The sequence below is a fragment of the Dasypus novemcinctus genome, chromosome 21, assembly GCF_030445035.2.
Source record: "Dasypus novemcinctus isolate mDasNov1 chromosome 21, mDasNov1.1.hap2, whole genome shotgun sequence".
NCBI lineage: Eukaryota > Metazoa > Chordata > Mammalia > Cingulata > Dasypodidae > Dasypus > Dasypus novemcinctus.
Window position 1 is genome coordinate 21,436,949 of NC_080693.1, and position 24,985 is coordinate 21,461,933.

The 24,985-nt window shown below is 41.9% G+C and overlaps 1 protein-coding gene across 3 annotated transcripts in view; it reads right to left on the minus strand.

The window, feature by feature from the left end:
- DNAH9 (dynein axonemal heavy chain 9) overlaps positions 1-24,985 on the minus strand; it is a 357,462-nt gene that overhangs the window by 326,731 nt on the left and 5,746 nt on the right. For all 3 annotated transcript variants that reach the window (XR_011646782.1, XM_058283466.1, XM_058283464.1), the window contains exons 2-10: positions 23,034-23,230; positions 20,899-21,057; positions 19,683-19,813; positions 17,772-17,983; positions 15,506-15,739; positions 7,264-7,431; positions 5,025-5,141; positions 1,982-2,132; positions 1-115 (exon numbers count right to left, since the gene is read on the minus strand). Coding sequence is in view for 2 of the 3 variants with exons in the window: in XM_058283466.1 (XP_058139449.1) it covers positions 1-115; positions 1,982-2,132; positions 5,025-5,141; positions 7,264-7,431; positions 15,506-15,739; positions 17,772-17,983; positions 19,683-19,813; positions 20,899-21,057; positions 23,034-23,230 (1,484 nt within the window). In the remaining variant the exon portion in view is untranslated. The remainder of the gene's footprint in view (positions 116-1,981; positions 2,133-5,024; positions 5,142-7,263; positions 7,432-15,505; positions 15,740-17,771; positions 17,984-19,682; positions 19,814-20,898; positions 21,058-23,033; positions 23,231-24,985) is intronic.

The following is a 24,985-nucleotide window of genomic DNA, read 5'->3' on the forward strand; positions in this document are numbered from 1 at the left end:
GGATGTGTAATGTTCCTGAAGTTGTTGAAAGGATCCTGGATGCGCTGCCTCAGCTCCTGTACCCAGCGGAGACCCCCGGCCACAGCAGGCATGTTTTTGTGCACCTGGGTGAACCCTGGGGACACATACAGGCAAATCCAAGTGAGTTTCTACCTAATGGTCCTACTCTGCCCCACAAATGCTTCCCACCAATTACTTCACTTTTTGCCTCATCTACCTCCATGCAGTAAAATCACACTGACAAGAGTCCTAGGAGCTCATCATATTCTGCTAAAGAGTAAGGAAGAGTTATTCTAGGAAGAATACTAAACTGGGTCAGTAGACATGGGTTCCCAGCCAAGCTCTGCCACTTACTACCTCTGTGACTTCACATCAGTGACTTTCAACCTGGCTGCATGTTAGCATCACCTGAGGGTACCTACAGTACTGATGCAATTCTGATTTAACTGGTCTGGGTAGTGCCTGGTCATCAGTATTTTTTCAAAGCCTTAGATATACAGTCAGGAATGAAACACTTCCCCCAGCTGGAAGCCAACAAGGATCAGAGACCATTGTTCTACTATCACAAAGAATTGAATCTGCCCACAAGAATTAGCTTGGAAACAGATTTTTTCCCCCAGAGTCTCCAGATGAGAACACACTGACTGATACCTTTATGTTGGCCTTATCGTACCCTGAGCAGAGAACCTAGCCACACCATGCTGGACTGATCTACAGAACTGTGTGTTGAAGTGGGTGTTGTTTTAGGCCAATAAATTTTTGAGAATTTGTTACACAGCAACAGAAAACTACCCTCTGAAAGCATTTGCATTTTTAAACTCTGTATTTAAGTTAAGAAGCCATGATGGTGATCTCCCTAAAGCTGGGGCTAACAGATTTTTGGGGTCTGACTTCCTAAGTAGAGGCAATTTTTAATCACATGTTTAAAAAGTTCTTTATAAATATAGTGGCCAGTTACTCCACTATTTAGGCCTTTGATAATTCCACATTGCCAGAATAATGAATTCTGAATTCCTCCATATGGCACTCTGAGGACATCACACTCTAAGCCCAATCTTCATGCTAACCCGAGCTCCCTCTACACACCTTGTGTGCATATAGGCAGTTCTGGCTGGTCACCATCCACATCCTCTTGAGTCTCTGCTTTAGAGGCCTTTCCCTCTTCTTTCTGGCTGTCAATTCTCCTACCTTTTAGAATGTAACTGAAGGTCACTTTCTCCACAAACCCTTCCTGGGATTTCCCAGCCACAATTCATCTTATTTTGTTACAGTTCTTTGTAATTCTAGTCAAACATTTCTCACATTCATTTATACACTATTCTTAACTGTGCTCACATCCATCTCAAGGACCACCTTTTGGCATTAATTCCTTTATCCCTGCCATTCCTGCAAATAGTATCTATATATGTGCTTAACATATAGCAAGGGCACAAAAAACGTCTGTAAAACAGAATTGAACTGGTGTTTGACTTTTAACTTTCAAACAAATAAGACAGGGCACACGGAAACTGCAATAAAAATGGCAACTGTGTATCTCAACATGGGACTACCTTTGTCAGGATCCTGCTATTTCTCCCACTACATGCATGGTTGCTATGGCATTGGAAGGGATGAGAAACTTTTCTCAGGTGTGTAAAAGTCTACTGTGGCAATGAGGAATGTTGAAGATGAATCAGTGTGGCAATAATGATCTTACAACACAACTCAAACATATTTCAAGGTCTCCATTTACCAGAGGTCATCAAGACCTTCCTGCTTTGGGTCAGCCTGGCAATCTCAGCCACATACCAGGAAATCCACAGCTCTGTGAACTCTAAAATCATCATCTCAGCTGGCCTGGAATTTCAAGCAATAAGTCTGTGCTTGCTTTTCTTGGGAAAGTCATGGATCCATATGTGTACATTTAACAGATGCAAAAGGAGTGAGCAGTACTTTCTTGTAACAGAACTCCCCCCTATGAATTCCTGGCAACCAGGCCTACCAAGTTCTGCTTCCTCATGGATGTACTGAATGTAGATGATCCTCACAGCATCCAGGTCTTTGTTGAACATTCTGATAAGGACCAGGTATTTATGAGATGTATCCTGTGCTATTAGTGGTCTTTCAAGGAGATTCCCTGAGATTTCTAGCAGCTGCAGAGAAGGCAGAGAAAGAAAAGAAAAAATGTCATAGATTTAACCTTTCCAAGGTTACATGAAACTTGCTTCCTAATCAAGGTCTATTTAAATGCTTCAATTTGGTTCATCAATTGTAACAAATGTACCTCAGTAATGTAAGATGTTAATAAGAGGGGAAAATGTGTATATGTGTATGTGGGGGGGGGAGGGTTATATGGGAATCCCCTATACTTTTTTTTTTTAAGGTTTATTTTATTTATTTATTCCCCACCTCCACCCTCCCATTGTTTGGGCTTGCTGTCTGCTCCATGTCCATTTGCTGTGTGCTTTCTGTGTCTGCTTGTCTTCTTTTTACTCACTTATTTATTTTAAAAATTTATTTATTTTTATTTCTCTCTACTTCCCCTCCTCCACTCCCCACTGTCTGCTCTCTGTGTCCACTCGCTGTGTGTTCTCTGACCGCTTCTATCCTTATCAGCAGCACTGGGAATCTGTGTTTCTTTTTGTTGCGTCATCTTGTTGTGTCAGGTCTCCGTGTGTGTGGTGCCATTCCTGGGCAGGCTGCACTTTCTTTTGCGCTGGGCAGCTGTCCTTATGGGGCGCACTCCTTGTGGGTGGGGCTCCCCTATGCCCCTGCGTAGCACAGTACTCCTTGCATGCATCAGCACAGCACATGGGCCAGCTCCACACAGGTCAAAGAGGCCCGGGGTTTGAACCACGGACCTCCCATGTGGTAGGCGGATGCCCTATCCATTGTGCCAAGTCCGCTTCCCTTGTCTTCTCTTTAGGAGGCATTAGGACTCCCTGCTTTGTTGGGTCTCTCATTGTCTTTCCTCCTTGTATCTCCTTGTTGTATCAGCTTGCTGTGCATGCCCATTGCACCAGCTTGCTTGTCTTCTCCAGGAGGTACCAGGAACCAAATCCAGGACCTCCCATTTGGTAGGTAGGAGCCCAATTGCTTGAGCCATGTCCACTTCCCTCCCCTATACTCTTTTTTTTCTTACAATTTTTTAAATTTTCTTTTTTTTCCCAAGATACATAAATCACACAAAATATTACATTAAAAAAATATAAGAGGTTCCCATATACCCCATTCCCCACAACCCCAACTCCTCCCACATCAACAACTTCTTTCATTAGTGTGGTATATTCACTGCATTTGATGAATACATTTTGGAGCACTGCTACACAGCATGGATTACAGTTTATGTTGTAGTTTACACTCTCTCCCAGTCCATTCAGTGGGTTATAGCAGGACATACAATGTCCTGCATCTGTCCCTGCAATATAATTCAGGACAACTCCAAGTCCCAAAAATGCCCCCATATCATACCTCTTTTTCCCTTTCTCTGCCTTCAGCAACTCCCATGGCCACTGATACTTTTGTGATTTTTCTGTAATCTAAAACTTCTCTAAAAACAAAGTTTCTTATGGATTAAAAAAAAACAAAACTTGCTTCCTGGTTTTCCCTTCATATACCTGCCAATGTAAGAGAGGTCAAACCCATTATTGTGTAACTGGATCAGTAATTAGTAATATATAAATATTCAGTATTTCCCCCTCTCCTTTGGCTTATAAAAGGGAAGTATTCCTGTCTGCTGGGTCAGCTACCAGGCACTCTTTTTTTTTTTTTTTTGTAATAATATAGATATAGGGTAAAGCAAAGAGAAAACTAAGGCAATCAGAGAAGTTAAGTTGATATATATCACAGAGTTAAAACAGAAGGAGTGTGATGATGGAGAAAAATAAAAGAAGCTAAGTAGGCAAGATGTTGGGGGAGAATTAGAGGACTAAAATTTATGGGTGAGAACAAAAAAGAGTTTCAGAGAGCAGCTGCCAAAGATGAGCAGTGGTGGTCAGGATGCTTTCGAAGATGTTTTTCTGAGAATGAAAACTGCCATAACCTGTTGGTATTTCCCAGAGCACCCAAATCAAAATGCGAAATGCTTTAATGCTTTTAATTACTTTTTGGTTGTCAGATCACATTTCTTTGATTGTGATGCTACACTGAGATGGGGTCATGTAGGACTCCAGTTATATTTAGAACATACCAATATCCTACTTCTAAACTTGCCTTGTATTTGAACCTCCCATCTCCAACTTATGCTTTTGTCAGGACTGGGAATCTACAGTTGGCAGGCAACAAAACCTGGCCAAACCTGGCCTATCGACTTTGGGCATAGTTTTTACATTTTAAAATGCATTAAAAAAAAAAAAAACACAGAAGAACACATGACAGAGAGTATACATGGCCTGCAAAGACTGAAAGAGTTATTATCTGGTCCTTTACAATAAAAGTTTGTTCAACTTTATTTTAAGTCAGTGGTTATGATATGGATATGCCCATTCTCAAAATTACATTCACGTGGTCAAAAATTGGAAGCTGGGTTGACCCCATTTGCCTCTTTGTTGTTTAGCCTTGTATCTACTTATCCCTCTCCTCCATATTCCTTGTTCCAGCTGATCAGTGCAAAGTAGGACAAGAGCACAGGTCTTCTTTTTCTAGTTATTCTTTCAAAATCCTATAATCAATTATTAGGTAAGATGTTTAGTTTGAATCAACCTAACAGCAGGAGCTATGCAGCCATTAATTTGCTGAGTCATGGTTTCAGGACTGTGACTAGAGTAGACATTCCCAAAGGGTACCCAAAGAAAGCACTCCAGAAGAAACTCTTTTTAAAGGTATCTTTACTTTGTCACGCTTTTAGAAAAGCATAGTAATCAGTCTGAGAAGGCCAGTTCTGTAAACCATCCTGCCCTAGGACACTCACAATACCTTCTCTACCAGACTGAAATGAATAACATTTTCAGGAACATTACAGTTGGAAGAACATCCTGCTCCTTTGCTAACAAGGATGGGGGTCATTGGGCACAGGGGTGGAGGGTTCCTTCCCTACTGGTACAAACCTTAAAGGCATGTTCCAAACTAGATGTATTGTCAAAGGCTTGAATGAAGATAGAACCCAGTCTTCGATCAAGATCTTCTATTCTCTGGTTAAATTCAGAAACATCATTTTCAAATTCCTGGAGAGACACCACACATAAATACGAATGAAATGATTTTCTGGAAGCCAATCTCACTCTGCTCTTTACTACTAACCTTTGTACTTAAATCAATTGCACCAAGGATTTACTTTAATTTTTTAAAATTTACCTTGGCATGACTAAGTTTTTAATTCATGTAGATAACTACCCATTTTTGCAGCATTTATTTTTCTGGGCACTCTAGGCAAAATGGCAAAGTGAATCAAATGTGAAGTTGGTATCCTCTTACCGCCCTGTCTCTGCCCCTTTCTTCCCCTCACAGAAGCCCCTTCTTCCTCACTATAGTGCCAGCTCATGCCACTTCAAAAGTCACCTCAGCAGCAACATCCCCAGAGATAGGGCTATTTCAGCATTTCCACATTCTTTCTTCTCTCCTCCAACTCAAAAGTCCTATTTTTTCAGTATAGTTGAACTAATCTAGCCCTCAGGAGGAAAGTAATCTAATTATACTAATACATACTCTATTTCTTCTAACCATACCTCAGTTGGTTAAGACAGCAACTAAGTCATTATTCCTAAGGTAGTCAAATTTAACAAATAAAATAAAATTTGAATTTCAGATAAACAATGAGTAGTTTTTAGTATAAGTATATCCCAACTATTGTAGTAATATTCAAAGGTTCATTGTTAACTCAAGTCTCTAATCTGTGGAATTATTTAATATGGCCTTATAACAGTTCATAATGCATATTCTTACCACAAAATAAAGAAAAGTAGCAAACATGATGTAGTTAGTTCTACTTTCTAACTCAACTGCGTTAGCACTATGGTATGTTTCCTTCTAGTTCCCTTCCCCCTTTAAAGGATTTTGTTTTGCTTTGTTTTATTATATGATAGCAAACACATGGCATGTATCTTCCTTTGTGCCCATCTTCTTTTTTTTCCCTACTTTTCACTAATGAAATTTTTAGCAAGTGGTATCTCCCTGGGTTTGGCCAACTAAGATCACCCAAGATATCTGAGGGTGCTCAGAGCAAATTCCTCCCCTACTTTCTTTCTCCTTTCCTCCCATAAACTCTTAAAATTCTTTCTCCAGTAAGTTTGCTACACCCTTCTCAGTTTTGTTTTTATACTAGTCTTATTTTCTTGTTTCTCCTGTGAGCTTAGACTTACTGGTTGACCTTGTCTCAAGTCTCAGCTTTCCCAGACTACAAGTGAGGCTTGGGCTTTTGTTTCCCAGTTCCAGAAAATGTAACTCTAGATATAGATTGAATTATGTACCCGAGTTTAGACATGATCTTATTCTAACCCACATTATGATGGGTATGAATCCATTGTGAATAGGATTTCTCAAAGATGTTATCCTTAGCTAAAGTGTGGACCAACTCAATGAGGGTGGACCTTAATCCAGATTGCTGGAGTCCTCTATAAACAGAAGAAAGTCAGACATAGTATGATAAATACCAGCCAGAAGCTGGTAGCCAATGGAACCCAGAAGAGAAAGGTAAGGATATCACCATGTGACGAGAAGCTGAGATACAAGCTGAGGAACCCCAAGGATTGCTGACAGCAAGCCCCAGAATGTTACAGCTTTGGGGGACGAAGAATTATCTTGCTGACCCTTGGTTTTGGATTTCTCCTAGCCTGAAAACTGTGAGCCAATAAATCCCCATTGTTTAAGCCAACTCATTGTGTAGTATTTGTGATAGCAGCTCAGGAAAACTAAGACACTAGCCCTTTCCTAATCTAGAGTACTTCCTTGGGAACCAGGATCAGCTCAGAAGAACTAGCTGATAGCTTCACTTCCCCAAGTCACTAATAAAATTCTATCTCGGTGTGCCAGGCATTCCCATAGTAGTCTCTCCTCCCAGTTTAAAAGGTTTGAAGCCACAGGGCAGCTCTAGCCATCACTATAATCCCACAGCCAGCTTAGCATCTCTGAAGCCTTAGTTACCAGCTGGGAGCAGTTAACAGAGGAAACAGCCCTCCCTGATCTTTCTTCTGACACAAAGATTGGTTAGGAGTGAGAATCCTTGGAGAAAATCATAGGACCACAGAGTCAAAGGAAATGGTCTAAGAAAATGCAAATAAATTCCTAGACCCTTAGGCCACTGGCATCTGACAAGGGAGAAGTCTTGCTATTTAGCCTTACAGGACCTACCATGCTTTGGGGATCCAAGCAGTCATAGGAGGACTCTGAGAAGACCTTGTACATATCTTGGAATTCCTCATACATTTGCTGCACCTCCTGACTTAAGGCATTCCCCCTGATGCCACTAAACTCGAGTTTTGCCAGTTTGTGGAAATCCAAGGTTGTTTTCAGAAGATCCTGTGGGGACAATTCACAAAAGAGTTAAAAAAAAATAGTAATAACATAAAATGATGTTCAAATTAATATGGGGACAGTAAGGATGGTATAGGGATGGTAGTTGCTTAGGAAAATGTGAAGCCTGATTAGTTTTGTAACCTTATTATTAGATTTGGTTGGTATAAACAACTCTTGGTTAAACTGGACAACAAAGCAAAGGGAGAATGCAGATGAATAAAATCACAAACAAAACATATCAAATTTATGTTTCAGCCTCCATGTTCTCTAATAAATAATAAAACATAATAAAAATAAAGTTATTTCCCTGATTGGTGGCTTTCCTACCAATTTTAAAAATCAATTCAAACAAATCAGGTGGCTCTGGTTTTAGAATGACAGCTATCTTGGAGGATATTGACAGGAAAGTGGATCTTCCAAATAGTCCTAAGGACAAGCCCAGAGGATGACACCAACATTCTCACAGCTACTTCTGCCAAGAAAAGAAATCTCTTGCAGCATACCCTTTCCAAGCATACACACCATCAGATGGGTGACAGTGGGCAATTACTTAAGATCTCTGGTTTGGTTTCTTTATCTGTAACAGGATAATAATAATACTCACAGAATTGTTCTGAGTTAAATAAGTTAATGTAGACATAGGATTTAGGTCAGTGTCTGGTACACAGTAATTAAGCAGTAAATGCTTATTACTATCTCTGTTGCTGATATAGCAGTGTCCCAGCTGTGCTCAGAAGTGAAGGAGAGGTGGACAACATAGTCCAAAATCTTCCAGGAAGATCCCTTCCTGAACCTGTGGATGCCTGCTTCACCTCTAGAAGGACAAGTCAGAAGGTTGCTGAATACATCTCACATGAAAGATTGTATTTATTGCTCATGACTTCCTGTCTATCATCACAAAGATCTCCAAATCAAGATTTGATTCCCTTTACATCTTCCAACCTATGTACCTGCCCCTTCAAAAGGTAAGTGGAAATACAGGCTACCTTTGCGCCATTTTTGTCAAACATTTGGTTTGTACCTAGGGTGGGGGTCTTCCACCTTGAGTGCAGGTTCAAAGGGCAAGAGCAAGACTGTAAACACACAGTAGGTCCTGGGTACCACTCCTGGAAATTCCCTTCAGGCTATCGGGCTCCCTGGCACCTTTCTCTTGCTGAAACACCACGACCAGCAGCACTTGACAGAGGCACTGAGAAATAGCAAGAAGTAACTGACTTTTCCCACTCTGTCAGACGGATACTCATGCCGCCAAGGGGACCTGTCTAACAACCCCATTTTGGCCCACCTGTGTTCAGGCATGGCTACTGGCTAATAGTTGAAGCAGAGGAGAAGACATGAGGAAAAGCAGTGACACTAGCCACAGAAAGACACGCTGAAACTAGGGAGTCTTGCAACCAATGGTTGGAAATGGGGCAGTCAGTATTTTTTAAACATTCAATTTTATATTCTGGGGAGAACACAGAAATGAATTTTATTTCAATAAAACGGAATTAGATACTAATTTGAATCTCTCACAAGGTACTTGGTTGTAATGAGTGTTATAGAAGAAGCATATTTGTGCTATGTAACATAACCTCAGTATACACATTCTTCATTATTCCATGGATGTCAGTTTCAATTTTAGCAAGTACTCTCTAGCCATTTTAAAAGGCAGATCCATTTTGATAGGTTTGATGACATCAGAAAAGTAACTGATAATTTTTTTATGCTATTTTATTTCTCAAGAATACTTTGAAGCCTGGTCTTGTGTGGTCACAGGGAGGTGATTCATCTCCAAGCCAACAGGTAAATCATAGGTATTTGAGAAATATTTGATTATTCTGTTTTAGGAGAAACTATGGTCACCCATAACAATGGATATTTACATAATTTTGTCTAGCTAAGGAAACATGGTGAATAACACATTTATTGGAGCTCTCATCAAGGTCCTGGGCCTTTCCTTACCCCACAATGAAAAGAGCTTCCTTACTCCATCTTTCCCTGGGACTCTAGCTCCTTACCTTGCTTTAGTTTTCTTCAGAGTTCTATCACACTTGGCATTATAACATATCATTTGTTTATTGTCTGTCCTTCTTCCTCAGTGGATTTTAAATACCCCAAAATGTACTACTGTATCCCCAGTACCTAGAAAAGTTTCTGACACTGAACAAATGTTTGTTGAATGAATATGTTCTCTTTAGCCTCTAACTTTGTTACAGCAGTTCCAGGAGGTGACAGGGTGATAGAGAATGTGGGAACCATGACCTCCAAAGAACAAATGGTAAAATCAAGGAAAATTGGACAACAGAAGGAAATTACAAAGCATGGAGGAACTGCACTTCTAAATGTCTGAAGGGCCTTGGTAAGGTGCAAGGCAGAACTCTGTGTAATTCTACTCTGAGGGCAGAACTAAAGCAAACAAGTGAAGCACAGCTGGCCCCAAGATACAGGTTAAACATATGAAATTGCTGCTAACTGACTGCTCTGACCTAAAAACTGGCAATTTTACATGGTTCAATTTGATAAAAACAGAACTATCTAATGCCTGGAAATGTCCAATCATAGTATATAGGCTGTTAAGAGAGGTAATGAGTTCTCCACCACTGTCTGGATTTTAGTAGAAGTTTGATGTCAGCAGAATTGTAGGAAAGATTCCAGAAGCAGGTAAGAAATTGTCTCACACTAGTAGAAACAGATTTATCACATTGACCATGATTACATATTTCATTCATAAAATATTTAAATATTTAAATATTTATTTCAAAATCCTCACAAAACAGATAAAAGGCAAGTTAAACCAATAAGAAGTTTAAATAGTATTTAAAATTTTTTTAAAATTTTTGCCTCATTTTTAAAAAAAGATTTATTTATTTATTCCCCCTCTCCTTGTTGCTTGTGCTTGCTCTCTGCTCTTTGTGCCCATTTGCTGTGTCTGCTTGTCTTCTCTTTAGGAGGCACCAGGAATCGAACCTGGGACCTCCCATGTGGGATAGAGGTGCTCAATCGCTTCAGCCATCTCTGCTTTCTGCTTTATTGTCTCTCTCATTGTGTTTATTCTTTGTGTCTCCTTGTTGCATTATCTCATTGCATCAGCCCGCCAGGCCAGCCCATTGTGCCAGCTCACTGTCTTACTCATCTTCTCCAGAAGGCACGAGAAACCAAACCCAGGCCTCCCATGTGCTCGTGTTTGAGCTACACCTGCTTTCCTAAATGGTATTTTTAATATTTATTTTTTGTTGACTGAAGGAGTAAATGTGAAATTCATTATACTGGATATAGGCTAAAAATATCAATTTCAAGGACATGACTCGGGATTTAGGGCCAAAGAAACCCAGGTTCACATAACTGTGGCTCTGCTATTTATTAGCTACATGGCCTAAAGCAAGACACTTGAGTTTTTTCAAGTCTCAGTTTACTAGCTTGTAAATGGGGACAATAAAACTTAACTTGATGTGGGGTTACAGAGTTACATGAAAGGGTCACTTGTGGGACTTCAATAAATGTTACCCTCCAAAATTACTTATGATCATACTAATGTCATTACATCAGCTTGGTGGCTAGGAGATGCATAACAGCTTATAAAGGGGCCATTAGGGTGCTCCTACAGAAGCTGGTATCACAAAGAGCCCTGGGGTCTGGAGCAGCTTACAAGACAGTGCAACATTCAGTGACGGTGAAGGGTAAAAGAGTTTGTGCTACGGTCTGTGAAGGGAAGAATCAAAATCAGGAATAACAGCAGGTCTGACAAACGGCAACCCCATCTCGAAGCAGAGGTCACACTGCCCATCTTGAAAGAAATGTCTTTGGAATTCATTAAGAGAAAGCACAAAGAATACATTCATAGATGAAAATCTCTAAAGGTCATTGGAGGAAAAGTCTGTTTTCTTTACCTTTCCATGGCAGCCGACTTTATTCAGCTAATGATCTTATATGTGACCACATACATGTTCAAGCAGGGCTAAAGGGAAGTTGGCCCAATTAGGCCTGGAATGAAAGGAGGCGGCTCAGTGGCTGGAGATTGTGGAAAGAGCAAAAGGAAATGCAGTGTATATTAGGTCAGCTTATTACCTATCTCCCTGCTAATCGCTTCACATAAAGCCTCAGCGGGAAATCATTTTGTCTCCAAGTGAATCACAGCTTTACAGCAGTTCTATAATGAAAGAAATGAGGGGTTCTCTCCAAGCGCCTTGCTGCATTGTTTGGAGGGAAGAGGCTGCAGGCAGAAACATAAACGGGATTTGCAGAATCTACAATATTATGGCACAAAAATATGAACTCTGTGTGTGTGTGTCCTGGAGCATAGAGCAGGAACGCAGGGTGAAGGAAGGAATTAGGCTACTGAATGACCATTTTCCTCTTCAATTTCTGACTATTCGTTAACATTGCAAAGATTGTCTACACTTTTGGGATTTCCTTAGTAAGTTATAAAGTCAAAAAAGGCCCTTTTGTGGAATGAGAATTAGAAGCTTACCCAAATAACTTTTTAGATAAAAGGACCTAGAAATCATATGGTAAAAACAGAATGTACAAGGGCAGAATAAAACCATAAAACCATTATGGCCCCTTAAAATGGTAGGAAGGAAGGAAGGGAAGGAGGGAAGGAGGGATCCCAACCTTTAGAATTCCCTGGGAGATACTGAAGTTTGGTGGAAAGACCATATACTTGGAACAATATGTCTCTGGATAAGAATCCCAGCTAAACCTCTACGGGCTGGGTGACTACAGACAAGTTAATTTATGTATCAAACTTATCTGTGCTCATTTGTTAAAATAAGGGGATTGATACATAGTTCTTTATGATTACAAGGATGCAGGTTTCGTCGTGAAGACGGGCCCTTGAAAAATGTTAGTTCTTTATTTTTCTATCCTTCCCTTTCCCTTTCTTTTCCCCTTTCCCTTCCCAAGTGTTAGCTCTCTATGAGATTAGCTGTGTCATGGCTGTGAGAAGTTTGAGGAAGAGGACGGTGGTTTCCCGAGAATGCAATTAATCCATGTACTACAGAGCTGCTGAAAACTGCTCGGCAATATACTGCCTCCTTCCCAGCACCTCTCCTTCATGTAGCAGGCACAGAGAGGGGCAGAGTCGATCTGTACAACAAAATTCTCTTGTGTAAAAGGGTGAAAGAGCGAAAAAAGTCACACCATCGGAGGGGAAAAATCCAGGATAACTGTGGAGGTTAAAAGCTGGCTCTTCACAAGGTGTCACTTGATGTGAGCAAACAGGCGGTAGATATGTTGATGCCATTTTATTAATTGGGCTTTGTGTATTTCTTAATTGCAGCTGCTGACATCTTGATGACCATATATTGTATTAGAACAGCAAGATGACTAAGGCTAAATTCATGCTAATTCCTCCTAGAGAGAAGCAGATTAATCCCATTTCAAACAGCATCGATCACAGAGATACACAGAATGTTAACTAAAGGGCTCCACAAAATACACTAGAAGAGTAATCGATAGTCCTGAGTCCCACCGCCTAGAGCTGCAAAAGGGAAAAGATGGGGGAGGAGGAAGACAGCAAAGGGCAAGGGAGATGAGCGTGGGCAAACATTTGGGAGATAAATAAAAAGAGACGGGGGTGGGGGGGACAAAAGAGAGAAGGAGGGGAGACAAGTAGAAAGAGGAGGAAGAGAGAGGAGTTAGTGAAAGGAAAGGAGAGGGATAAGCAGTAAAGAAACAAATGTGAGAGCCAGGCACAAGAGAAAAGGCATAAAGCAGAGTGGAAGGTAGAAAAACTTAAACAGGGGAAGAAGCATAAAGAGTGTGGTGACATTCAAGTCACCTTCTATTTAATCTGGGGCAACTCTTTTTATGCATGTCTGCCCTTGATTCAGGAATAAAAAGCAACCTGAGAAAACTAATGAGAGGGAAATGACTCTGGGAAGATCAGTGGCCACAGCCGCTAATATTTACTGAATATCCCCAGTAGATTAGGCACCCTAATGTTAGAAGAGCTGTCCATATGAAAAGTCCCATCACCAGCATGTGTGCGTAGGGCCTGCGGACCCAGCCCCAGCAGTCATTTCTGAGCTGGGCTCCTACCCCTGCACCCAACCCAAAGGGGTCTGCAGGGCTGCAGCTCTCACAAACATGCCCACAGCAAAGTGGTAGCCATTCTGTCACAGTCAGGCCAGGCCAGGGGCACGTTGGAGTCCCATCATTAGCCACCTCCAGCTAAATAACAGCAAAGGGATTGATGCAGTAAATGAGAGGAATAAAGACCAGAGCAGGCAGGGAGAAGAGGTGGTACCTCAAGAGCTGTGTCAGAAATGACTGCGGGGAAAGGAGGCATTTAGGAGAAAGCTAGGTATCAATTATTTATCTTCTCCGTGATCCTGATCAAGGATTTAAAATGTGCCTTTCATAATATGAAGCTTCTGCTTTCTCTCTTGAGCATTTTCTCTGTCTCTACGTGCTTTCCTGTCTTTCTTCCCCTGGCCAATTCCTGTGCCAGAGTCCAAATTCATTTCTTCTTATGCTATGCTCCCTCCTCTCCCAGAGCCCAGCTGAGTTAGGGGACCCTCTCCACACCCCCAATAACACAACAATGTCACTATTACTGTGGCGTTTAGAACACCTCACTAAAGTTGCCTGTTTTTGTCTTTCCACCCCTGATTTTTCTCAACTACTGTGTCTCCATTTTCCTGTGCTCCTCTTACAGACAAAACCTTATTTTAGTCACCTCTGTGTTACCAATGCCTAGCTCAGTATTTAGCCCATGGTTATGCCAGATCAATAGTTTCTAAACCAAAATGAACATAGCCTCATGCTCTCCCATCCTTGCAATCCCATGGTTTGTCCCCATGTCACAGCCTCTTCCCAACACATCTCTCCTCATTCTAAATCTCTGCAGATAACAGCTAATTCCTGACTCTAATTCCTTATGGTCCCCTTGCATTTGTCCTAATCTTGAACTTGACTCTGGATTTCTCAAATAAGTTTTAGGTTAAGTATCTACTTCATTTTATTATGCCCATTATCTTCCTCCTAAAATCCAATCAGCATATATAGAGAGCTGTAAGATGTTAAAAGAACTGTTGGCCATATTAAATGCTGCATGGAAGGATAAAAGCAATCAAAAGAAAAAGCTTCATGTCTTCTTTCCTTGATATTTAAACTAAAATTTACATTAATTTTTAAATAATTTGGGAAAACGACACAACCTTGAACAAAGGTCTCTTTTTTTTGTATAGGAATTCACTACTTTTGTGGTTTTCAGAGCCACCTTGATGGGGGAGCCTGGAGTAGAAGTTGAAAGCAGCCAGCTTTGTAGGGAGGGCCAGCTGCATCCAGAGCAGGTCACTTTAATTTTTTACTTTGGTCTTTGTAGTATGGTATGATTTACTTGGAACAAAGTTCTAAGAAGATGGACAGTCTGAAAACTATGGCATTAGGTAACTGAATGGGCCTTTGTAATGGGCTGAATTATGTCCCTCCCTTCCAAAAAACATGTTGAAGTCCTAATCCCTAGTACCTCAAAATGTGACATTATTTGAAAATGGATCATTGCAGATATATTATTAGTTAAGATGAGGTCACAGGTCGGCCCTTCATCCAGTATGACTGGTGTCCTCATTAGAAGGGAAGAGAAACACAGAGATAGAGACACACAAGAGAGAAAGCCACAGAAAGACAGAGGCAGAGACTGGAGTTAATGTAGTCACAAGCCATGGAATGCCAAGGATTGCCAACCGCCATCAGACACTAACAAGCAGCAAGTAAGATTTATTCTCTAGAGCCTTCGGAAGGGAGAATGGCACTGCCAACACCTTGAGTTTATACTTCTGGTCTCCAGAACTGTGAGAGAATAAAGTTCTGTTATTTTAAGACACCAAGTTTGTGGTAATTTGTAACAATAACCTTGGGTAACTAATACAGCCTTCTTCCTAAATAGGTCTATAATTAGAATTTCCTAAACTATCAATAGACATGATGACCCATCAAAATGACAACTATTTTCTGAACTGTTATAATGGGTCGCTCAAATCAATGGAGGGTTGACCACCATGCTGGCTGTGTTGGCCATTTCCTTATGCTATTTTTGGATCCCTGGATTCCTTAATCCTGTACAGAACCTGAGATGAATGAATATGCTCACCTCTACCACATGCAGTCTTCTCAGGAAGTCGTCCAATCGCACGAAGACCAAAGATGACTGGAAATCCCACTCCTTAACTTCCTGGTTCTCTTTAAAGTAAGTATGGAGATTCTCCCTTCTGTCTTGAAACAATTGCTTGAAGAAGCTCAAGGTGTCCACGACCACCTGCAGTTTCCTCTGACTTTCTTCTACCTCGCTTCTTAGGAGATCTTCTGGGCTGAGATAATTAGAGGCCTGGAATGCAAACAGATTAGTGTCACTGAGCCTGGCAGTGGGTGCAGGGCATTCCAAAACTTGCTGATGCCAACTTTGAGCTGAATATTTGCCAAGCTAATATTTTTGGAAGCATATTATAGGTAACATTTGGTCCCATCTTTGGTTCTAGAGATGGACTGGGATCTGTATTTAAGTCATATCATTTCTGCAACCTCCAGCTACAATGATTGCCTTAGGGATGGGTAAGTGGCCAATCATTGACAATTTAATGAGACACAATGACACTTGGCAGGACAGCTGGGGCGGGGCTGGGGCAGGTATTCTTTCCCAGGTGTTCCTCGTGGCTTTTGATAGTAAGATAATTCACGTGCAAGGGTTCTTTGCACCATAATTATTTCCCTGTATCCAAAAGACTTGCATGTAAAAAGCTGGGAAGCTGGAGTTGTCGGACAACACTCTTAACCATCACAGAGAGACAGAGATAACTGGGTTTTGGTGTTCTCATTGAAGGCCATATGGTAAGCCTTATTTTGGATTTTTGAGCCAGTAAATTATCTTATTATCTAATTATCTAAATTATCTTTTCATTGATGCTAGTTTTGGTTGGGATTTCTTGTACTTTCAACCACAAGAGTCTTAACTGATAAACAGGCAGTGATGGAACAGCATTAGTCTAGAATTCAGGGATTGGCTTCTGGTTTGGGTGTCCATGGGCAACTCTGTTAACCTCCCTGGGCCTTAGCCTACATCTTTAAATGAGAATAATAGAGCTCTCCCTGACCACTTCACAGGGTCACCTGAAAATCAACTGAGAACACGTGTGTAACAGCATTTTGTAGTAATGTGCTCCATAAAATGTTATTATTAGCCAATCTTTAAACTTGGTCATTGTTTTCTTAAGACAATACAGCTCTTTGTGGTAAAAGAAGTCATCTTGTAGGGACAGATCACCCAAGCTATCTCAAGCTTCCAGTTCTATACATGGATATACTCCTAGAGATTCACACTGCCCTGTTTGTGCTATTAAGGAGGAGGAACATGAACTGTGTTATCTGAGAAACTGTTTCTCAATAGCTAACAGGTACTAAGCTCTTAACACATACAGGGCACTGTGTAAGACCTTCACATGCATTATCTCACTGAGCTTCACAACTGCCCAGCAACCCTTTGACATAGGTCACTGTACACAGGAGGAAACAGACACTGAGCAGGTAAGTTGCCCAGGCACACTCAACCAAAAAGCAGTGAAGCCAGGATATGGTACGTGGTTGTCTCACTCCAAAGTCAGCATTCTTTTTTTCTAAAGGTTTATTTTATTTATTTCTCCCCCTCTCCTGTTCCCCCCATTGTCTGCTCTCTGTGTGTTCTTCTGTCTGCTTGTATTCTCTCATTAGGCAGTTCCGGGAACCAATCCTGGGACCTTCCAGAGTGGGAGAGAGGTGATTACTCTTACACCACCTCAGCTCCCCTGTTCTGCTACTTCTTATTTTCTCTCCTCTGTATCTCCTATTGTGCCATCTTGCTGTGCCAGTTCTCCATGTCAGCCAGTACTCCTGCACGGGGTGGCTTTCCCACGCGAGGTGGATTTCCCACTCGGTGGCACTCCTGCATGGGGATGCATTCCCGCATGGGCCAGCTCACCACGTGGGCCAGCTTGCCCTCACCAGGAGGCCCTGGGCATCAAACCCTGGACCTCCTATATAGTAGATGGGAGCCCAGTTGGTTGAGCCACATCCGTTTCCCCAAAGTCAGCATTTTAATTACTGGGCTAGGCTGCACACAGGTTAAAAAGGTTGAAATGCACTATACCCCCTACCCCCTATTTATCCTACCCTGGTTTTAGGCAGAGGGAAAAGGAAAAATGGATTGCACAGGTATTTCAGAACTACTAAAAAAATCTCTGTGAACTACTGGCTTGTGATGGTAAAATAATTCAAGTGTGAGGAGTTTTGCACCATCACTATTTCCATGAAAAGTTATTTCCTTTGATGTGAGTTGGTGCCAAGCCAACCGCAAGGGAGGGGCCGCTGAGAATCCTGGGGTGGCCAACCTGCTGGATAAGAAGGTTGCAGGTCTCCTGGAGCAGCACAGTGAGCCTCCCCGGACAGCGGTAGGATCTGCATGTGGCCCAAATCAGACAGACCACATGGAGCAGAGGCAACAGCCGTGGCTTCACCTCCGGAAATTCCACATTCTCCAGGTTTTCCAGATGGCGATGGAGTGGCATCAGGTGAGCATGGATGTCCTGAGCCTCCTTCAGAGCTGGAAGGAATCGGAGACAGTCATCCTCCCCTGCTTGAGACTCATACTCACCCTGGAGCACAAGTGCCTCAGAAAGATCTATAAAACAGAAGACTGCAATTTCTTCCTAAACTGGGGAAGCACAGAGAAGTCTGGTTTTAGAAAATCTTCTGACTCCTATGAGGGAAGAGTGAAATCTAGAGGCCTGAGTAACTGGGTCAATGGTCTGATGAGTTTTCTCTTACAGGGTCCCTGTCTCTGGACCTCATTCAGGCTTTCCAGGCCCAACCTAGGGCTGTATGCCTAGTAGAAACTCAATAAAGGCTTGCAGATTACTTTGCTGCTGATATTTCTGAGCTAATACAAAATAGATGACAGAGGACAAGTTTTAGAATCAGAAAGACCTACCTTCAAATGCTGACTCAGAAAACAACCAATTGATGACCATGGGCACGTTTAACCTCTCTGAGCCTTAAAAACAGGCTGGACAACAACTAATTTAAAGAGTTTAGGAGGGCTGGAGGTAGCACAAATGAAATCTTCACAAACAACTAGTGCAGTTCCTGACACAAAGGAGGAATCTGATAAATGGTAGTGATTTGGATGAGTATTTATTAACAAAAGAACCTCATTGGCATCTTTCAGAACTTAGAGAAATAGCAGAGACTGACAGTAGCAAGATTTTGCTGGGTTTCAAAGCCAGAAAAATCCCCTGCCATCTCCTTTGCACACAGCCAAGGAAGAGAGGCTCTTTAACCAGTTATCTTGAAGTACCGGAGAAGGGAAAGCAGGAAAACTAGCAGTATTGGGTACTACTAATTGGGCAAATTAGAAGGAATGAAAAAGCCCACTGAACAAACTGAACTAGAAAGGAAGTATTTATAAAACTGGGTTCTTTCTTGGGAAGAGAATCAGTGTCGTGTAAGAGCAGATGACCTTAGGCCCTGGGTATATACTACATAGATGAGACCCTGTGTTCATTATTTAGTAAACAATTTCAATATGCCAAGAATTGTTCTATGCTCTTGATATATACCATCTTATGCAAAGCCCTCTGAGGTAGCTTTACTACTCCTGTTTTTAAAGGGAAGAAAGCACATTCTGACCTATGATCCTGAAGAGTTAGGAGAAAGTTTGGTGGGAGAGAAGTGCACTGACAAGGGGAGAAAAAATTTACTTAATTCTAATTACAGACTTTGCTGGCTTTGCAATTTTGTTAAAGGCCAATCTTGTCTAGTGCTCAGATGGTCAGGAAATTGCAGTCCCATCTGACAAAAGGAACAGAGGAAAAGCATAATGGAGCTAGATATGGAATAGAGATTTTTCAAGGAATCAGAGGGGAGGACACTAAGCACAGAGGTGAGAGATAATAAATATACATTTATGCAGTGTGGTATAGTCAAATAAAGTAAGTACTTCCACCTATATTAATTCACAATGGTCACATGAGGTAAGCAGGGTGTGGGTGCATCATAACTACTGGATACTAAAGTTCAGAGAGGTTTGCCTTTGCCCAAGGTCAAATAGTGGTGGAGCTGGAAATGCACAAGGTAGCTGCTTTTCTGCTTCTAGATATGGAAGTCCTGCCACTTTGCTGTATTGTGTCAGGTCGGAAGATTACTAAGGACTTGAAGCTGCTGAAATCAGAAAGAGAAGTCAGTTCATCACTAAATAAGAAACCTGAGTCCCAGTATTTGTGAAAATTCTTGCTAGGGCTCACCTGCTACGACATCTCTGAACATGGCTTTGAAAGCAGGGAAGTAGCTGCTCTGAAGTTTGTCCAGGAGCCCAGCCATGCCCCTCACCTTGATCGTTCTCAGTTGACTATAAATGTATTCAAGATCCTCATACCTATAATACCACAGCAGAAGGGTGAATCCAGGTGGACATCAGGAAAGGTAAGTCCCGCCGCGTCGACCCACCCTCCCATAGACAGACCCGCCTCAGGATGCTTCCACCAAGGCCATGCTCCAGCCCAAAGAGCTGGGACATCTGTTCCCAGAACAGTGAGGGCAGAAGCCTGAGTCAGGAATATAGGTTCAAAGAGGCAGCTCCAGGAGGTAACAGTGGGGAACATTGCTGTAACCATCTGGTGGCTCAAAAGCCTGGCAGCTGCAGGTTATTAGCTCTTGCAGAAAGGTTTGGGGCAGGGTGAGAGAGGGGCTGTCTGAGCAAAGCTGTAGGAAGAGTGCCTTGCAGTAGGTCAGCAGAATGATCAGAAACCAGGCCAGAGGATGTTGGCATAAACAGGGCGGGGCCCTAGAGGCATGCCTGGTCATGTGATGCTGACACTCTCCATTCAAAGTACAAACAGGAACATCTGCCTCACACATCTGTCTGTTTCCTTTTGAGCATAGGATTAATCAGTGCAATGATAAATAGGAGCAAGGAAACAGGGAGGAAGAGGTAGAATAAGCAGGAGGAAAAATTAGGTCTTTGTGGACAACCCTAGTCTAGGGTGGATGGATGGACTTTCCAGTCCTATCAATGACAGGCTGGGACCTAGGAGAGACCACTCTGCTGCCAACTTCCCCAACGCCCTCTTTCTCCAGATCCTTACAGAAGGTGTGGGCATTTAGCCTGGACTGTTCAAGCAGATGGGAGTAGACAATTACAAGAAAAATATTAGAGTATTAATTAATTTTATATGTAGTAGAAAGAACTTTTGAGGTAATGTCAGGAGACATAGTGACTAGAATCCCAGAAAGGAAGGATAACTATTCAACCTTGGGGAAAGCAGGCATCTTCCAGTCCACAAAATAATTTTTTTGACCCAAATAACGCTGAGATGTATGCCATTGCTACAGGAGTGATGAGAATGACATGGAGGGGAGACCCAGACTCAGTGGTTTGGGTCAATAAACCATATCAGATCTGTCCTTATCACTTGTCAGACTTCTGTTCCCCAGGGGTTGAGAATGTGCCTCCCTTCCTACCTGTTCTTCCAGAATGCCAGTTCCACCTCAGGGGTGGGATTCTCCCCTTGCAAGAGTGGCTGGGAAGACTCTCTCTTGAGCACCACCTGGACCTGGTGGCTCCATTTGATCACTGCAGACTCAATGGCATAGATGACTGACTTATCTATAGAATCCAAGCTGTAAAAGATAAAACAAATCTCCTGGGATGTGTGGAAATAACCTAACTCTTGAGTGTCCCCACAAATAGAATGCCACATTTAAAAATATATATAAAATCAGTGGGAAATTCCATCTAGTCCAGGTGTTCTTAACTTTTATTGCATAAAAGTTAATGAAAAGTGCAGATTCTCTCCTCAGAACAAAGTCATCAGAACACAAGCTGATGCCTATGTACATCCACAATTATACACACACATACAGGTTCAGGGATTCACCAATATTCTGAGGATGAGTTTAAGAACTTCAAATCACAGCAAGTCTTCCTGTCAATGCAGGAATACCTGGGGCAGAAAATATTCAGATTACCACCCAACCCTTGCCTGAATCCCATCAATGAGAGCAAGCTCCTTGCTTGGCAAAAAAACACATTGCACAGTGGGTCAGTCCTCCCTGGGAGAAAGTTTGTCTCCATATTCTCCCCCCACCCCCACCCCGTGATTTCCTCAAATTGGTATTAGTTCTGACCGCTGCAGCAAGAGGAGGTTAATTCCTCCTCCATAAGGGAAACCATCAGACATCTCAACACCATCCCCATGGTTTGCTTTGTTCTCTCATTTCCAGTGAAGAATGTAATGTCCAGGCACCATCCCCCATATGCCCCGCTCCATTTTTTTTTAACCTAGCTATGTTTTGGAAGGACTTAAAAATTGCACATTTTGGTTGCGTTTTCACAAAGTCTCAAATGAAAACCGTGCATGTTGGGCTCCCAGGGTACAACTGACAAAGAAAGAGAGCATATCATTCAAATTTTCATGCCAGAAACCCACCTTCACTAAATTTAATTAAATTCATATTTGCTGAGCAATGACACTGCACAAGTGATTATGGAAGGTATTAAAGACAGGAGATACTCACCTCCCCCAAGTATGATCCAACCTTTTGGGAAATTATCAAATTTGAACAAAGGGAGACAAACTCAACAATGATTATATACATATACTGAATGTCATTAAGCTGAAATACAAAAGAGTCAGGAAAACGGCAATTTGAATTTATTTTGAAAATTGGATATTTTTATTAAACCACAGTAAGTTTTCCAGCTTACTGGGAAATTATTTTAAATTATATACGTAGCAAACTACATTAAATAGAAAAAACTCATTTATAAAGTACACTGCCATCCTATGCATTATTTATTCTTCAGATCAAATCATGAACCTTGAATACACAACAGTGATGGTAATACACTGTGAAACTCCTGACAATATGGCCAATTGAGTTCATGTAGAAGGGCCACCTTTTGCCACACACACACAAAAGATAACATTTAAATACATCAACTGGCTTGGAAGAAAAAATCCCTAGGGGATAGAAACAAAGACAATTCAAAGCCAGAAAGGTCAGCAAATGCTAATAGTATGGTGGATACAATTCCTAATAGGACAGGAGGCTGGGGTTTTAATGCCCACCCAGGGGTAGGGGCATGAACCCCAGTCCCCAAAAAGCCAGATTTGCTTTTATTTGGAAATAAAAAATCCCCAGGACTTAAAAAAAAAGCCTCTAGCTGCTGGGGGAGGTGAGCCTGGGACTCTTAACAAGAACCCCCATAGTTAGTTTTCTGACATTATGTGCAGGATAAATGCTGGCAAGAGATGCAGCTGTCTCCCGAACTGGGCCTGGGTTTTTGCCAGTGATGAGATACTGGGTTGATAAGCCAAATGCTGAAATCAGTGTGGCTGCTCTCTGCCCTGATATGAATCTGAATGGGAAAGAGGCCATGATGCTGTGATAGCCTTAAAAAGACTTCAGGGAGAAATTGGGGTAAGGGTAGTAATCAGCACACGGAAAACAGTCCGAGGATGTTGGCAAACAGCTTGTGTGGCTAACAAGGAGATGTGCAGAGTTAGGAACAGAGAGGTTGTAAAGAAAACATTCAGCTCAGTCAGCATCACCCATATCTCAGAGGCTCACATGGCCAGCCTGGTGGTACTTACACTGCCTCACTTCCTGAGTCCCCAAACTCCATTTTTTCTGAGCCTACTGGAAGAGGCAGAAAGGTTTTCCCCTTCACTTGCTCAAGGATAACCAAGAGGTCACACTGGAGATTGTGGGCGTGCCGCCTGATGTCTTGGCATACCACGTGGGGCCACTCTGGGTGGTTCTTCTCATTGGCCAAGATGGGTATAACAACCTGTAACAGGGGCACAGGGCAGAAAACGCAGGTATTCAACTTTCTGACACCGTAAGAAAGACCATTCTGAGAAAGGCCCTTAAAGCTATACACAACATTTTGCAGGTCACAAAGGACAGAGGCAAGAAATAGGATAAATGCAGGTAAGGATGACTATCTATCTACAGGTGTGAGAGAGACACCCTAAAAAGGTAAGCAAAGTTGAAACTCTTGAATCAGTGTAGTTATCATTACTTGCTTTTGGCTACCTACCATTCTTCTTTCAGTAAACATCCCCAGGTCCAAAGGTAGATCTGGACTTATGCCTAAGCCAATCACCACAGTCTATTTTCCTGTTCACAGTGACTGATGCAGGGGTGGACATGTAATCAAGTGTGGGCCAGTGAGAGCCAAGTAGAAGTCTCTTATCTGAACTTTTAGAGGAAGGGAAGTCTCTTTTCTACTGGACTTATACTTCAAAGGAAGAAAGTCTGGAGGTACTGGTGGGCCTCCTACAACCATATGGAGCCTTAGAATAAAGTCAATTTGGAGAAAAGAGTTTACAGATGGAGAAAGAACAAATCCTGGTGATATCATTTGAGCCTCTGAATCAAGCTGCTGTTGAATTTTTTTTGAGACAGGTTGAGTTATATATCATTAGCAAATTAGAAAATTGTAATTAATACAACTTGCTAGGAACCCCTGCCTGCCCAAAGCTCACACCCAATGCAATGGAAATACTAGAAAGACAAACAGATTATCAGGTAATATGGTGAGGAAGCCACCTGCTAAATAATGAAAAGGAAATATGGACCTGTAGGGTTGGGTTCTGTATGGGGCCAATAAGTTCTTGTGGCTGTGAAATAAAATACTGGGGTCCAGCAAGTTCAGTCCCAGAGGATAACCTTTGCCTGGTTGGTGTGGAAATACTCACTGAGCTGAGCACAACAGGGGAACAGAGAGCTCCCAGAGAGAAAATGTCACAAATTGAGCTCTATTCATATCTATGTTAAGAAAGGACCCTTGGGACCCAGCACAGAAGGCCAAACAGGGGACAAAAGAGGAACTGGCATTTTCCTAGGATCTCTCCAAGGAAGGGAGTATTTCTTGTTTAATCTCTATATGACCACAGTTCTCACCAAGGTCTGGCACAGTCGAAGCGCTGAAAAGAGTTTCACAGAATAATGGAATGTATGCTATCTGAAGAAAAAGTGGTGGGTAAGTTTGGGTCGGATTCTGGAGGGTTTGGAGTAACATAAAATAGTGAATGTAGACATTCTATGAAATGAAGTCTTTCGTTCCTTTATTCAGTTGGTATTTACTGAGCATCAACTAAGTGCTAGCACTATGCTAGGACCTGAGAGGATTTACCAGTGAACAAAACAGACAAAAATTCTTGCCCTCATTAAATAAGTATTATAGGAGAGATACAGTCAATAAAAAAATTCTGTGGAAAAAAATAAAGCAGAGAGGAATCAGGAATGTGGAGTGGAAAAGTCGCCATTTAAAATGGAATGGCAAGTGTAGGCCTCACTGAGAAGGTAACACTTGAACAAAAACTTGGGCAGATAGAGAGGGTGCTGTGCAGATACCTGAGGGAAGAATATTGCAAGAAGGAACGGCCAGTGCAAAGGCCCAGAGGTGGGAGCATGGCTGATATGATCAAGGGGCACTAGGAAATAAATGAAACTGGAAGAGAATGAGCAAGGATGAGAAGCACAAAGGTGAGAAAAAGGAGCCAGACACATGCAGCCTTGCCTGTAGGATTTCGGCTTT